This window comes from Myodes glareolus, chromosome 4 (assembly GCF_982192425.1).
Source record: "Myodes glareolus chromosome 4, mMyoGla1.1, whole genome shotgun sequence".
Lineage (NCBI taxonomy): Eukaryota > Metazoa > Chordata > Mammalia > Rodentia > Cricetidae > Myodes > Myodes glareolus.
The window spans coordinates 21,694,304-21,707,059 of NC_142029.1; the positions used below are offsets into that span (position 1 = coordinate 21,694,304).

Here is a 12,756-nt window from a genome sequence, read left to right on the forward strand (position 1 = left end):
AGATGTAGAAAACCAATCACATATTTAAGTAAACAGCACATCTATTTAACCCCACAGTGACAGGGAAAGAAAACTAACCCTTATCGCAGCGCCTACTGTGTGTCAAGTACTATCTTAGGTGTTCTGGTAAATCCTGATTGATATGCTGCTCAGGTGGTTAAAAACCTGTTTCATGTGTGTGTGGATGAGAAAACTGAGGTAGCAAAGTAAAGAAACTGCCCTAACTTGTAGCAAGCGTATAGCTGAGAACTTCAACCTAGGGCTGCTGCACTCATTAGTACTGAGTGCTTGAAGTTAATAGATTTAAGATTTTTATATGAAAGAACATTATTAAGACTAAATATAAACCAAGGCTGTTAAGATGTTGAAGGTATCATAAACTGTATTTAGTAGGTAACACATATTCTAAAATAGTAGCTATTAAATATTAGCAATGAGATGGGTTGCAAGTTCACTTATTTAGTGTCTCACTATGCCTGGGGTACCACTAGATCCTAAAGACATTTAGGCAGTGTTCACGTCATGCAGGCGAATCAGTAAAGACTGCACAGAGAAGTGCTGCCTGAAGATGAGTATCAGATACCCAGTGCCTACAGGGACTACCTGAAAAGGTGGTACAAAAAACAGGTAGCAAGCCAAGCTGAACGAAGGGTGTGTTATTGGGAAAGAGGAAGAGAAGAGGGTCAAGACTATGAAGGGACAAGAGAAAAAGGTTAAAGGATCTTTTTCTGTTTCATGCTGGTATCAAGTAGATCCAGACACTTTAAAAGAAGTGAGAAAACAGAGTTACCATCTTCTTTATAGCAACAGTTTTTAAAGGCATTCCTGATATACACTACAGATCTTATTTCAGCTTTGCCTGCAGCCTATAGGAGAAAACAGGTACTGCTCTATCTTGAAAGGCTGATGAAACTGAGGCACAGATTACACAATATGCTTATGATCATGTAACTATTTGGATGGCTTGGGCAGTAGAAACCAAGAGGAAAGGGCAAGGACTACAGGAGACAGTGAGCAAGGACCATGCAGTTCCACGAATTCTTGCTTCTACATACCAGAATTCACTAGAACCTATTAGCCTAGCCCTACAAACATTCTAATCTAATCCATCCTGTACTGTTAAGAACTAAAGTAAGGGCCCCATACATGTTAAGAAGGCACTCTATCACTGAGCTATTTTCCCAGACTTAGTTTTATATTTTTAAATATGTATTTGCCTCTTAGCAACAGGAGGGCACATCCTACAGAACCCTCTGCAAGGTTTCCTGTGAAGTCCAGAAACCTATCTGGGATCACATGGTGATTATTTTCTGGAAAAAAAAAAAAAGCTGAGGTAACGAACAGCAAATTTGCTTTTAAGTACAATTCAGTATTTTAATGAAAAACAAGTAGCTTTACAGTGTGACTACATTTTAAAGTACACAACTTACTAATCTAATACAGAAGTGGAAAAGCGTCTTTTAGGAGAAAATCCAAACCCTGTTTACCATCATTCCTTAATTGTTTAATGCTTCAGGTCAAACAGAAACTGGAGAGATGCTAATCAACAATAAGACTCTGGACTGACAGCTTCAATGTTCAAACTTGGAAATACCCCAGGGCTTTCTATTAGTATTTATGATGAGATCAAGGTAAAAAAAAAATCCAGTTCAGTGAAAAGGTATGTGTGTTCTACTGGAAACATGTAGTCAGAGAAGAAAATGAAAGCTGCAGGAACGTGAGAAATGAAATTCCCCTTGTACCAATGTCACAAGGAGATATTACACAGAAAGATCCTCCAAAACAGTGGCTAAGTAGACAGCATTTCTGCTGGCCCCTCAAGGGTCAACTCTTTATATATATATAAATCTCTCTCTCTCTCTCTCTCTCTCTCTCTCTCTCTCTATATATATATATATATATATATATATATATATACATATATATATATAGCTAATTTGTCTGCACTTTCCCCCACAGTCTGTAAAACTGGAAGTTCATAAGATACTTTCTCCATAAACAAAACATCTGGTCCTTCTGTCTCCCTTTGTAATAGTGTCCAAATGATTCCTCCATCCACTCGAAAAATTTAATAAGTGCTAAATAAAGTAAAATGCCACAGAGTAGAGCAAGAAGCTACAATACACTTCTCTCCTTCAGGTACTGTGTGGAGTTTACTTATTTTCTTTGAAAAGACAAACTTCCTCCTTTTCGTTTCCTCTTCCCTGACTGCTCTCTCTTTGTACTAGAGTTTCTCTAGGGCTCCTATAAGTTGGACAATCCTTCCACTAGGATAACTCAGTCTTGTTTTTACTTTTTACTTTGAGACAGGTTTTCACTCAGTTACGCAGGCTGGCCTGGAACTGATCAGGCAGGTTTTAATTTTGAGATTCTCTTGCCTCAGCATCTTGAGTAGGTGGAATTACACCCCTGTACCACCAGGTCAAGCAATAGAATATCAGTAACGCAGCACGACATTCTGCATGGACTATTCAGAGCAGCCTCACAAGGTGAATTAAACTAGTGATTTTAAAATAATGTAATTATCATCTGAGATTTACAAAATAATCTCTTGTTTTACAAAACAAAAACACACATACAAAAACCTTGTGTGTTTTGTTCTATGGGGGGGCGCTATACACTAAAACCGTAACACATGAATTAATTGAAAGCAAAAATATAACCCTGATAGGTTTCAAAATTATGTTATAAAATTCAAAATTCATTTTTGCTTGCTTTTGTTAATAGGCAAGGCCTCGTGTATCCCAGGATGGTCTTATACTTGTTATGGAGCCAAAAATGACGTATTTCTGATCCTCCTGCATCTACCTTCTGGCTAATAGACAATAGGCATATGTTACCACCTCCAGTTTATGGAGTGCTTGGGATAAAAGCATGGGTTTTGTGCATGATAGGCAAGTATTTTACCAAATAAATTACATTCCCAACACCCCAAATCCATTTCTAATAACAAAATTCAGCAGAAGAGAAATATTATAAATATATCATTAATGTAACTAAGTTCTAAACTAATAGTGGGTCTGGGCTTGATGGCACGTGTTTTTAATCCCAGCACCCAGGAAGCAGAGGCCAGGAGGATCTCTGTGAGTTCCAGACCAACCTGATCTGTATGAGATCTAGGCCAGCTAGTGAGATCCTGCCTAAAAACAAAACAACCAAGCAAGCAAACCAAACCCCTTCATGGTGGGACTGAGAAGCTATGAGCACTTGAGGACCAGAGGTTAGGGTTTTCTTACAAAAGTACAGGAAAACTGCTGGGGTCTGCTGGCTTCTGTTAGGTCTGGCCACCTTGTCTCAGAGGTGCACCAAAGAGTGATAGAAGAGGACACTGATGCCATCTCTGGCTTTTGTTTATGTACACACGCACACACACACACACACACACACACATTCTAATACTAAATATTATGACAGCAGTAATATTCTCCTTAACAAAGGAACAATAAAGATGTTGAGTAGCACCTACGATATGTTTAGAAAGTTCTAGCTAGTAGAAGAAATAAATCATATGTTATGTATTTGTGTAAATGACAATATCAAGTTATATAACACCTTCCTGGAAATACAAAAAGGTCAACTAAAAAAAAAAAACCAAACAAACCAATATCTGAACTTAAGTAGGAAATGTCCACAAACAAGTAGTTTTTGAGTAAGTCAACAATAAATAAGCCCTAGAAAATGTAACAGGAAGAAAAGATACACTGGAAATAGCAACTAAACCAACACAGGAATTACAAAGGATACAGGACTTACAAAGATAGATACTAAGCCTAATGAGTTACAGGGGAGTATTGAGGAAAATTTGAGTAAATGGAGAAACACGGTTCCTAGAGTTGATAACAGTGAGTATTACCATTAACTACCTACACTTCCCAGTTCCCTAACTTTCCACCTGTGATTCTACAGAAATCCTACTCAAGGGTCTGAGGAAGACACCTAGAGGTTGAGTGACGAAAGGAGAGGAAGGCACATGGTTAAGTAATTCCACAGTTCATGTGGCAGAATAAATGTGAAGAGAAGGTTCACTGTCTCATGCTAATAACTTCCCCAACTTTCCTCCAACTCCTTCTTTGTAACTTCTCTCTTAGTTTAACTCATACTTCCTACCTGACAGATTGAAGAGAAACCACCCAATCAGAAGACAGCTTTCCAACTGTTTCACTGTGCCATTAAAGTTGTCCTCCTTGCCTACCACGAGCTTCTTCAAGAATGTAATTCAATGCTGATCATCCCTCCTTCCAGTTGTGTCTCTCACATTCTAAAAGATTTCCACCATCATCCAGACACATTAAAAATTCTCCCTCTAAGACAAAGAATTCTCAGTCTCACATCCTTCCAGCTCATCTCCTCTCTCCTAAGTGACAGGCTTAGAATTCAACATCTCTACAGCTTTCCTCCAGCCCATCACAACAGAACACTCCAATCTTCTATCAAAACTATTCCTGCTAAGGTCACTTGTGTGTTCTCAAGTTGAACAGTTATTTTGTGTCCGTAAGTTTATTCGTGTGTCCATGTGGAGGCCAAATATTGACATTGGGTGTCACTTCTTAATCACTCTAGGCTAAGGCTCCCACGAAACACTTCTGGAATAGTTGGTTCCTAAGATGTGACTGCTGTATGATTTTGGCGTCTACCCCAACTATTTAACGATTCTAAGGAGTAACCCTGTTCTAAACGGAAACATGAAAACTTTCTGCTTAAAAAGAGAAAATGCTTACCTTTGACCTTTCCTACAAAGCCCTGTGTGGTTTGCACTTCAGTTACAGTGAAACCCTTTCAGCTGCTTGGCAAAGCAGAGGCTCATCCCTGCCACTGGGTTGCTGTGTTTCCTCTGAACGTTTCCTGACTCCCATCCTTCTAGCTCTTCTCTCAAGTCATTGCTTCCATAGGGAAGCCCTTCCCTAACTCTCTTCTCTTTCAAGTCCTTGACTACCCTAAAATCCCAGTCATTTTTCCTTTATGCACTTAAACACAAAGACATTTCTTGGTGTGTTTGTGTGAAGTCCCCAGTTCTCAGGCCCCAGAAAAACAAGGGTGTGTTCTCCCTACACTATGCAGTGACACACAGTCAACAAATCTTAACTCATGGGTATCCTAGAAAATGAAAGGTAGGCTAAGAAACAGTATAGAAAAAGTTCAGAAACAGAAACAGAACATAAAAAATTATGCATGTAACAGTGGTGGCTTCAGAACTACCATTGACTTAGAACTAGGTTAACTAGTGAAAATAAATTTCTCATACAACATATGAATTCAAGATGGATTAAATATTTAAAGATAAAACAAGAAACCTTTGTAGTCTAGTAGTCTAGCTTATTAACAGTTTGGCAAGCATGGGTAGACACAGGATGATAGGAAGAAGAAAAGAGTACAAAGATAAAAGCTGGTTAACAATTGGTGCTATGATATGTAAATCTACATATAAATAACCACACAGATTGAAAAGCTAATAAACTCGAGACAAATATTTACAAGATGTATCAAAGGGTAAATTCTCAACATATAAAATCTAGTAAGACAACTAAGAAAAGGACAAAAAAAGAAATGGACATAGATGCAAATTTAAAATGTTAATAGTTATAAACACCAAATATGTTCATTCTCACCAAAAACAAAAGGGGTACTAAATGCTAACATTTTCTTAATGGTGAAGAATTTTTAAAAAATAATATTGTTGCAGGCATGCAAATAAACACTGTAAGTCATAGAACACATTTGTACATCTTTGGGGAAAGCCATCTGTCAACGCACACAAAACTTCTCAAAATTCCTCATGTTTTTTGGCTCAAAAATTCTACTTATGAGAATTTACTGTAAGGAGATCATCATGCACGTATGCAACGCTACAGCTGCCAGGACAGTATTCAAAGATCAGTATTCAACATCAGAGAGTAGGCCAAATAGTGGCATATTCTTATCGCCATATAATATAGTCATTTAAAATGCTGCAGAAGAATATGTAACAACACAGAAAGTTTATAATAAATTATAGAGTGAAAAACCAATGGAGACTACATGATCCTGCATCAAGTAGGAATAGGTTAAAAACTCACAGTGAGACAGAAATCCTTGTCTACTCGCTCACAGTATAATTCACACATTACAGACAACCACAGTAATTAAACCTTCCTCATGACAGGAAAAGTTACAAACAAAAGCTTACTTACCCTTCCAATTTCTGCTGTCCAAGAAACAACAATGGTATTTGGTACTGTCGTGGACAATCGAACAAGTGAGGTGATATTAATTGGTCTGCTAGGTCGCTTTGGTTCCACACCATTTTTAGTAGGTGGAAGGTAACCCTAAGAAAAAAAATATAATTTTTTTCTACTATTTCCACAAGTATTTCCATTTCTTAAAACAAAACAAAACAAAAAACTAAACAAACTACAAAGTACAGGTTAGAAAATATAAACGATTTCATTAAAAAGTAGGGAAGCAAACATTTATGAGTTACCTAGGCAATAATCTCTCTAAACAACCTAACAGTCTCACTTTACCAAGTCTGAGAAAAAAAAAACAGTGATAGAAATTCAAAATCTCTTAAATCAAAATGAGTTCATAATGGCTTAAAGAGGTATACAAGGAACAAACACAGCTCCCAGCATTACTCCGTCTAAGGCACAGCGGCCTGACGAATTCTGCTCACTACAGGCATACAGATTCACAGGTATATAGCTGAGTGAGATTCTGTCTCCCTAAAACCAAGCACAACACTGATGCTACCATGGGCAATGGTATAATTTTCTCCTCATAGCTCAAGTCACAACTGCTAATTGAAGTCTGCAAGTCTCACCTAGTCACATGAATATAAATAAAATGACTCTATCCTGTGGCAGTGGAGCTGACCACTGGGTCTTTTCAATACTAAGCAAGCACTCTACCACTGAGCATCATCCTTAGTTCCTAAAATGTTTCTTAATGTAAAAGTGCAATTGAAAACATCTAAGATGACTTATGTAATAGTTACATGGGTAATCTAGTTCAAAAACTGTTTTTCAGAACTTACTGGAAGGCTGCAAGGTTTTGTATTCACTTTCACACAAAGGTTGGGTGGGAAGTGATCTTCTTGTGGACAACTGGTTTCTGACAAACAAAACCTAAACGGCAAAGGTCAAGTTCAATTTACTTTATAAAAGATAACCTCTAACATTTTTATTTCATAGCTAACTTGAAAGATGATCAATTTTAAAATAGAAAAAGAATAAGAAACATAGGCAAACAGGCTTAAAACACAGTTGATCTTTGCACAGTGGTTTGAATTATACAGGTCCGAATATGTATGTGCATAAATTGTGATGCTTTAAACAAACTAGAAGAAAAACCAGTTATCCGAGATGTTGAAAAACATCAAGAATTTAGATAACCCCAAAATGCATAAAATATATATGGATAATAGTGTTCCTTTCAAGTTACCACAAAACACACATAGATCTACTATTCAAATGTTAAAGTCCATCAAATTGATGTTCACAGACCAATCACACCTGGTTCCAACCAAAGTGAAACAAACACAAAGCTGAGATATTAAGCCATAACTGTATAAAACAGTAGCCCACTATGCTGCTTGAGGGATGTCATAAATGCCTCCTGTTTCTGGGCAATTGGAACAGATCCCAAGTATGTACTAGGGACAGAAGTAAAAAGGAATTAAGAGTAAACAATTATTTCTCAGTGTCTATAAGAGTAAACAGAGTGAGAACAAGAATTGCAACACTACCCCCTGTTTCTAAGACACTGAGGATCCACTTCCCACAGCTCAGGATCAGTCACCTCTTTGAGCAGTCCTTAAATCCCATAAACAGTCACAGTAAAAATGGCCACCTCATACGCTTCTTGTTCGTTTTTACCAATACAGCAATTACAAAGTATGTGGTAATTAGCTGTCTAGGATCAGTCAACTATTCAGTTAGGTTTGGGGGAAGACTCCAAAATTACATGTGGTTGGGCATAGTGGCCACATCTTCAATCTTAGCAGTCAGGGAGCAGAAACAGGAGAATTTCTGTGACTTCCAGCTAGCCAGGGCTATGTAGCAACACCCTCTCTTAAAATAACCAAAAAGGTTACATATGGATTTAGAAGAGGTGGGAATTTGTCTCCTTAATTCCTTATACCTCACCTAAGTTGCTTAAAGTCAATAGTAAACAGTTTCATCAAGTATATGGATTAGCAATTACAACTACCACCATGCAATAGTGTTAATGGTTTTCTTTAGAATTATTTATCTTCTGAGGGACAGAAGCTTCCTCAGATATTAGCAGGTATTAAAAATCAATTTTTCATCTTTTAATTTTTTTGAAATTATATCACTTTCCTCTTCCTTGCCCTCAACCCCTTTCCTTGCTCTCTTTTAAACTCATAGCCTCTTTCTCTCTTCAACTGTTTTGTGTGTGTGTTTCTAAGTATATAAATATAGTACGCCAATGCATAAAATGTTAGCTCTATGCACAGGTCTTCCATCTGATCATGCTGTTCTGGATAACCAGCTGCTGTGCTCTTCCCTAGAGAAGACTATTTTTCCTGTTCTCAATATTCCTTAGTTGCTTGTAGTTTCTTTGTCTAAGATTGAGGAGGCATCAAGAACTTTCAACTTTTTTTCTTTTTAAGACTCTGTAGTTGAAAAAGTTTTAAAAGCCTAAGTCAAAACAATTAAAGCTTCTATATTAAAGACCTTCCCAGAGCTTCAAACTGGTTCATGTGTATTATAAAACAAAGAAGACATATAGCATACAATAGTTCTGATACTGCCTTTGAAACTTTTTTTTTTTTTTTTTTTTACTTCTCAGTAGAATATACTGAAAACGTAATTTCAGGGCCAAAACCCCACTCCTAAGACCAAGTTCTGTCCAATGAGCCAAGGAGGTCCTTCACTACTGGAGAACCAAAGCCACTGAATAATCACAGCATTTGTGTTACATCTGCATAAAGCAGAACACTGTTTCAGAAAGTCACAAAACATTTATTTCTAAATTAAATGCATAATCTTTTGGGAAAATGAAGGCCAGATACACAATTTGTAACTTCTCATCTGACTGACTGACTTTTACTAAGCTAGATAAATGGTTTTTTATTACTTCCCATTCCCAATATACAGCCGTCCTTCACTCCATTTTTACAGCAAACTCACAGCACCTCTGGGCTGTACAGGAGGAGAGCCCTCCTTGTGAATTCTGTGGAATATTCATTACATGCAGTTTTCTGCTCTTCACATCTGTTGTGAAGTCTTAATGTGCCAGCTAGGGAATCTGTGTACAGGAATGGTTCACATAAAGGAACCACTTCGCCATGTCAAAGCACATGAGTGCACACTTATACATACATACATGCACACCCACAAACGTTCATTTTTTAGGAAAACAATCCATAGTTTCCAATAGATTCTCAATTGGTTAAGAAATACCAATTTACAACCATTTGCTAGAAATGTTCCTAGGAAACAGCTATCAGAGTTCACAGAGATAGGTATAAACCCAGTAGAGATCTTCATTACAGGTTATTTCTTTTGTCATTGTTATTATTTTGTTTTTATTTCTGAGACAGGTCTTACTATGTATTGGCAATCCTCCTGCCTCTGCCATCTGAGTGCTGGGATGCCAGGAGTGTGTCACTGCATCTGACTTACAACAGTAAAATGATGCCACAGCTTATAATTATTCAAGTGCAATAATAAATTCAAACAAAGACACCATGATACCTGAACCTGTAGGAAAAGAATAATCTACATGACAAGTGACTCCTCATTCTATTAGGTAAAAAGTGAAATGCTAGCATTCTCAAAACTGAAGGCAAAAGATGTGCCAACAGCAGACAGTTTCTGTGAGATGCTTCAGAAGGTTGGAGTAACAAGTCCATAAATGAAAACAGACTATATGTTTAATAGTAACCATTATTTTTCATAATTTAGATAAATAATAATAATGAAAAAATAAAAAGGCACATACATCTTAAATAATACACTGGTTTAGCAATGGGGGTTTGGGAAGACAAGGGGAATGAGAAAGACTTTTATTAAGACAAAGACTGACAACAAATTGCAATAATAGCACAAAACGTTTTAGGTGATTTTTGTTCATAAAAATCTGGAGATAAATTTTAACTGAAAATGGCTAAGAAAGGCTGAGTGTGGTGTCTTACAACCTTAATCCCAGCACTCTGTGAGTTCCCAAAACTAGTCTGGTCTACAAAGCAAATTAAAGAAGAGCCAGGATTACATAGTAAAAGCCAGATTCATCAAACAAACAAAACTGTAAATAAAAAAAACAAAGGTAGGAATACAACAGCCTTCTAATATTAAAAGATGAATGTGAGTCTCTGTGTTTGTAAGAATATGTGTGTGCAGGTGACTGTGGAGGCCAGAAGAAAGCATCAGATCCCCCGGAGTTGGAGTTATGGTGGTTGTGAGCTGCTGGATGTGGGTACTGGGAATCAAATTCTTATCCTTTGCAAGAGGAGCAAGTACTCATAACCATTAAGCCAAACTTTTCAGCCACAGCTAAATCATTTTTAACTATCAAGAAAGAGTCCTTTGGAATGTCTGAATTTGTTGCTGTGCTGGTTAATTTTTGTCAACTTGACACAAGCTGGAATCACCTCATAGGAGAGAGAACCTCAATTGATAAACTGCTTCTAAAAGATCAGGCTATAGGCAAGCTCATACATCAAGTATCTTCTTAATTAATGATTTAAGTGGTAAGATTCAGTTCATGATGGTGAGGTAGTGTCACTCCTAGGCTGGTGATCTTAGACACTATAAGAAAATAGACTAAAGTCAGGTGTGGTGGCACACACTTTTAATCCCAGCACTAAAGAGGCAGAGGTAGGTGGATCTCCCTGAGTTTGAGGCCAGCCTGGTCTACATAGTTAGTTCCAGGTCAGCCAGGATTATGTAGAAAGACCCTGTCTCAAAAAACAAATAAAAGTAACAGCAGCAGCAGCAACAGCAGCAACAACAACAACAAAGGGTGTTGAGGAAGCCAAGAGGGACAAGTCAGTGATCAGTGTTCTTCTAGGGCCTCTGTATCAGCTCCTGCCTCCAGGTTCTTCCCTGGTTTGAGTTTCTGCATTGGATTCCCTCAATAGACTATGACTCATGATACATAGATCAAATAAATCCTTTCCTTCCCAAGCTGTTTTGGGTCGTGAGGTTTCATAACAGCATCTGTAACTGTAACATAGCTAACATCTAAGAAAGACAATCTTCCTTCAAAAATGTGGACTGTATTTGCTGAATACGCAATACTTAGCATAGTCACTAGATCTTAGTCTCACTAGATCACAATCTTTATTTTTGGTCTTGGTAGCCTCGAAGTCAGACACAACAGATGAGGCAGAGGACTTCTATTCAGTAGACCTGCACTGGGCAGAGGACAGTAAAACGGAAGAGATAACGAGGATCCAGTGTTGAGCTACTAGAAATATACACAAAAATCAATGTTTGAAATAAGTGAAGAATAAACAGCCAGAAATGGTGGCTCACCTGAAATTCCAGTACTTGGGAGACAGAGGTAGGAGGATTGCTGTAAGTTCCAGGCTATCTTGAGCTACTATGTGAGACTCTATCTCAAAAACAAATAACAACACCCACTATCCAAAATGGGGGAGGGGGCAGGCAGCAATGAGAGATGGCCGGGCAGATAAGGCCTGTAAATCCAAGTACAATTCCCAGAACTTACATGCTGGAAGGAGTGAAGTGACTCGCTCAAATTGTCCTCTGATCCCCACATGCACACACACCCAAACACAGCAAACAAATAAATCAACAAATAAGTAAAAGTAAGAAAAATATGTAGATACAAGAAGTGCAGAATATTGTAGCAACATGTAATTACTTATGAAGACACTGCATTTTGTCTTTTACTTTGCTCAGTCATTTTCACAGTCTATTCTGGACACGCAATGATACCTTTGCTAGTGCCTTTTAGAACTAAATCTTAGATTAAGGCCACTCCTGTTGCTTTAGGGCATAAAAGCCCCCAACTCTTGTCAATCTCTTGGTTTTCTCAGCAAGTCTGACCTCACTACTAGAGATTAGGTGAGAAGTGTTTGCATGGCTCCATGAAGCTGGGCAGTGTGTAGACTGACCTCTTTTCTGTCTTTACTCTGTATGTGATTGTTGTTACCAGGTTGTGTACAGGAAAAACAGACCACTGAAGAAATCAACTGCTTTGTTCTCTTCCATTTCTTATTGCAATGAGATATGAAGACTCGCCAAGTAAGAAAAGCAAGCAAAATGGGTTTATATAAGGAAGAAAAGGGGGCTGGAGAGCTGGCTCAGTGGTTAAGAACACTGGCTTTTCTTTCAGAGGACCTAGGTTTAATTCCCAGGACCACAGGGCAGCTTATAACTGTCTTTAACTCCAGTTCCAGGGTATCCAACACCCTCACACAGACATACATGCATACAAAACACCAATGCACATAAAATAAAAATAAAGTTAAAAAACTAATTAAAAAGAAAAAAGATGTCTTAGATGCTCTCAGAGGGAGTAGAAGGGCCTAGAAACAAAGCCCGAGAAGGGTTGCAAGCCTGTGTTGGCATGCTTCTGTGCATTTCTGAGAACTTCCACAAAATGTTTTGTGAGAGTTCTGAATTAGGACATATTAAATTAACAGGTGAAACAGGATGAAGCAGATTAGAATATCTAGTGAATGTTTATCATATTCTGCAGACTTGTGTGCTGTCACCTCTTCAGTAGAGAAAACACATGAACTCACAGAGATCCTGCCGAGCCTTCATCCTAAGTAAGTGCTGGTAT

General features: G+C 37.8%; 1 protein-coding gene across 3 annotated transcripts in view; it reads right to left on the reverse strand.

The window, feature by feature from the left end:
- The window catches only part of Pias1 (protein inhibitor of activated STAT 1), a 125,270-nt gene that overhangs the window by 34,623 nt on the left and 77,891 nt on the right, over positions 1–12,756 (reverse strand). For all 3 annotated transcript variants that reach the window (XM_085689206.2, XM_048423944.3, XM_085689207.2), the window contains exons 5-6: positions 7,010–7,100; positions 6,168–6,302 (exon numbers count right to left, since the gene is read on the reverse strand). In XM_085689206.2, coding sequence (XP_085545332.1) covers positions 6,168–6,302; positions 7,010–7,100 — 226 coding nt within the window. The remainder of the gene's footprint in view (positions 1–6,167; positions 6,303–7,009; positions 7,101–12,756) is intronic.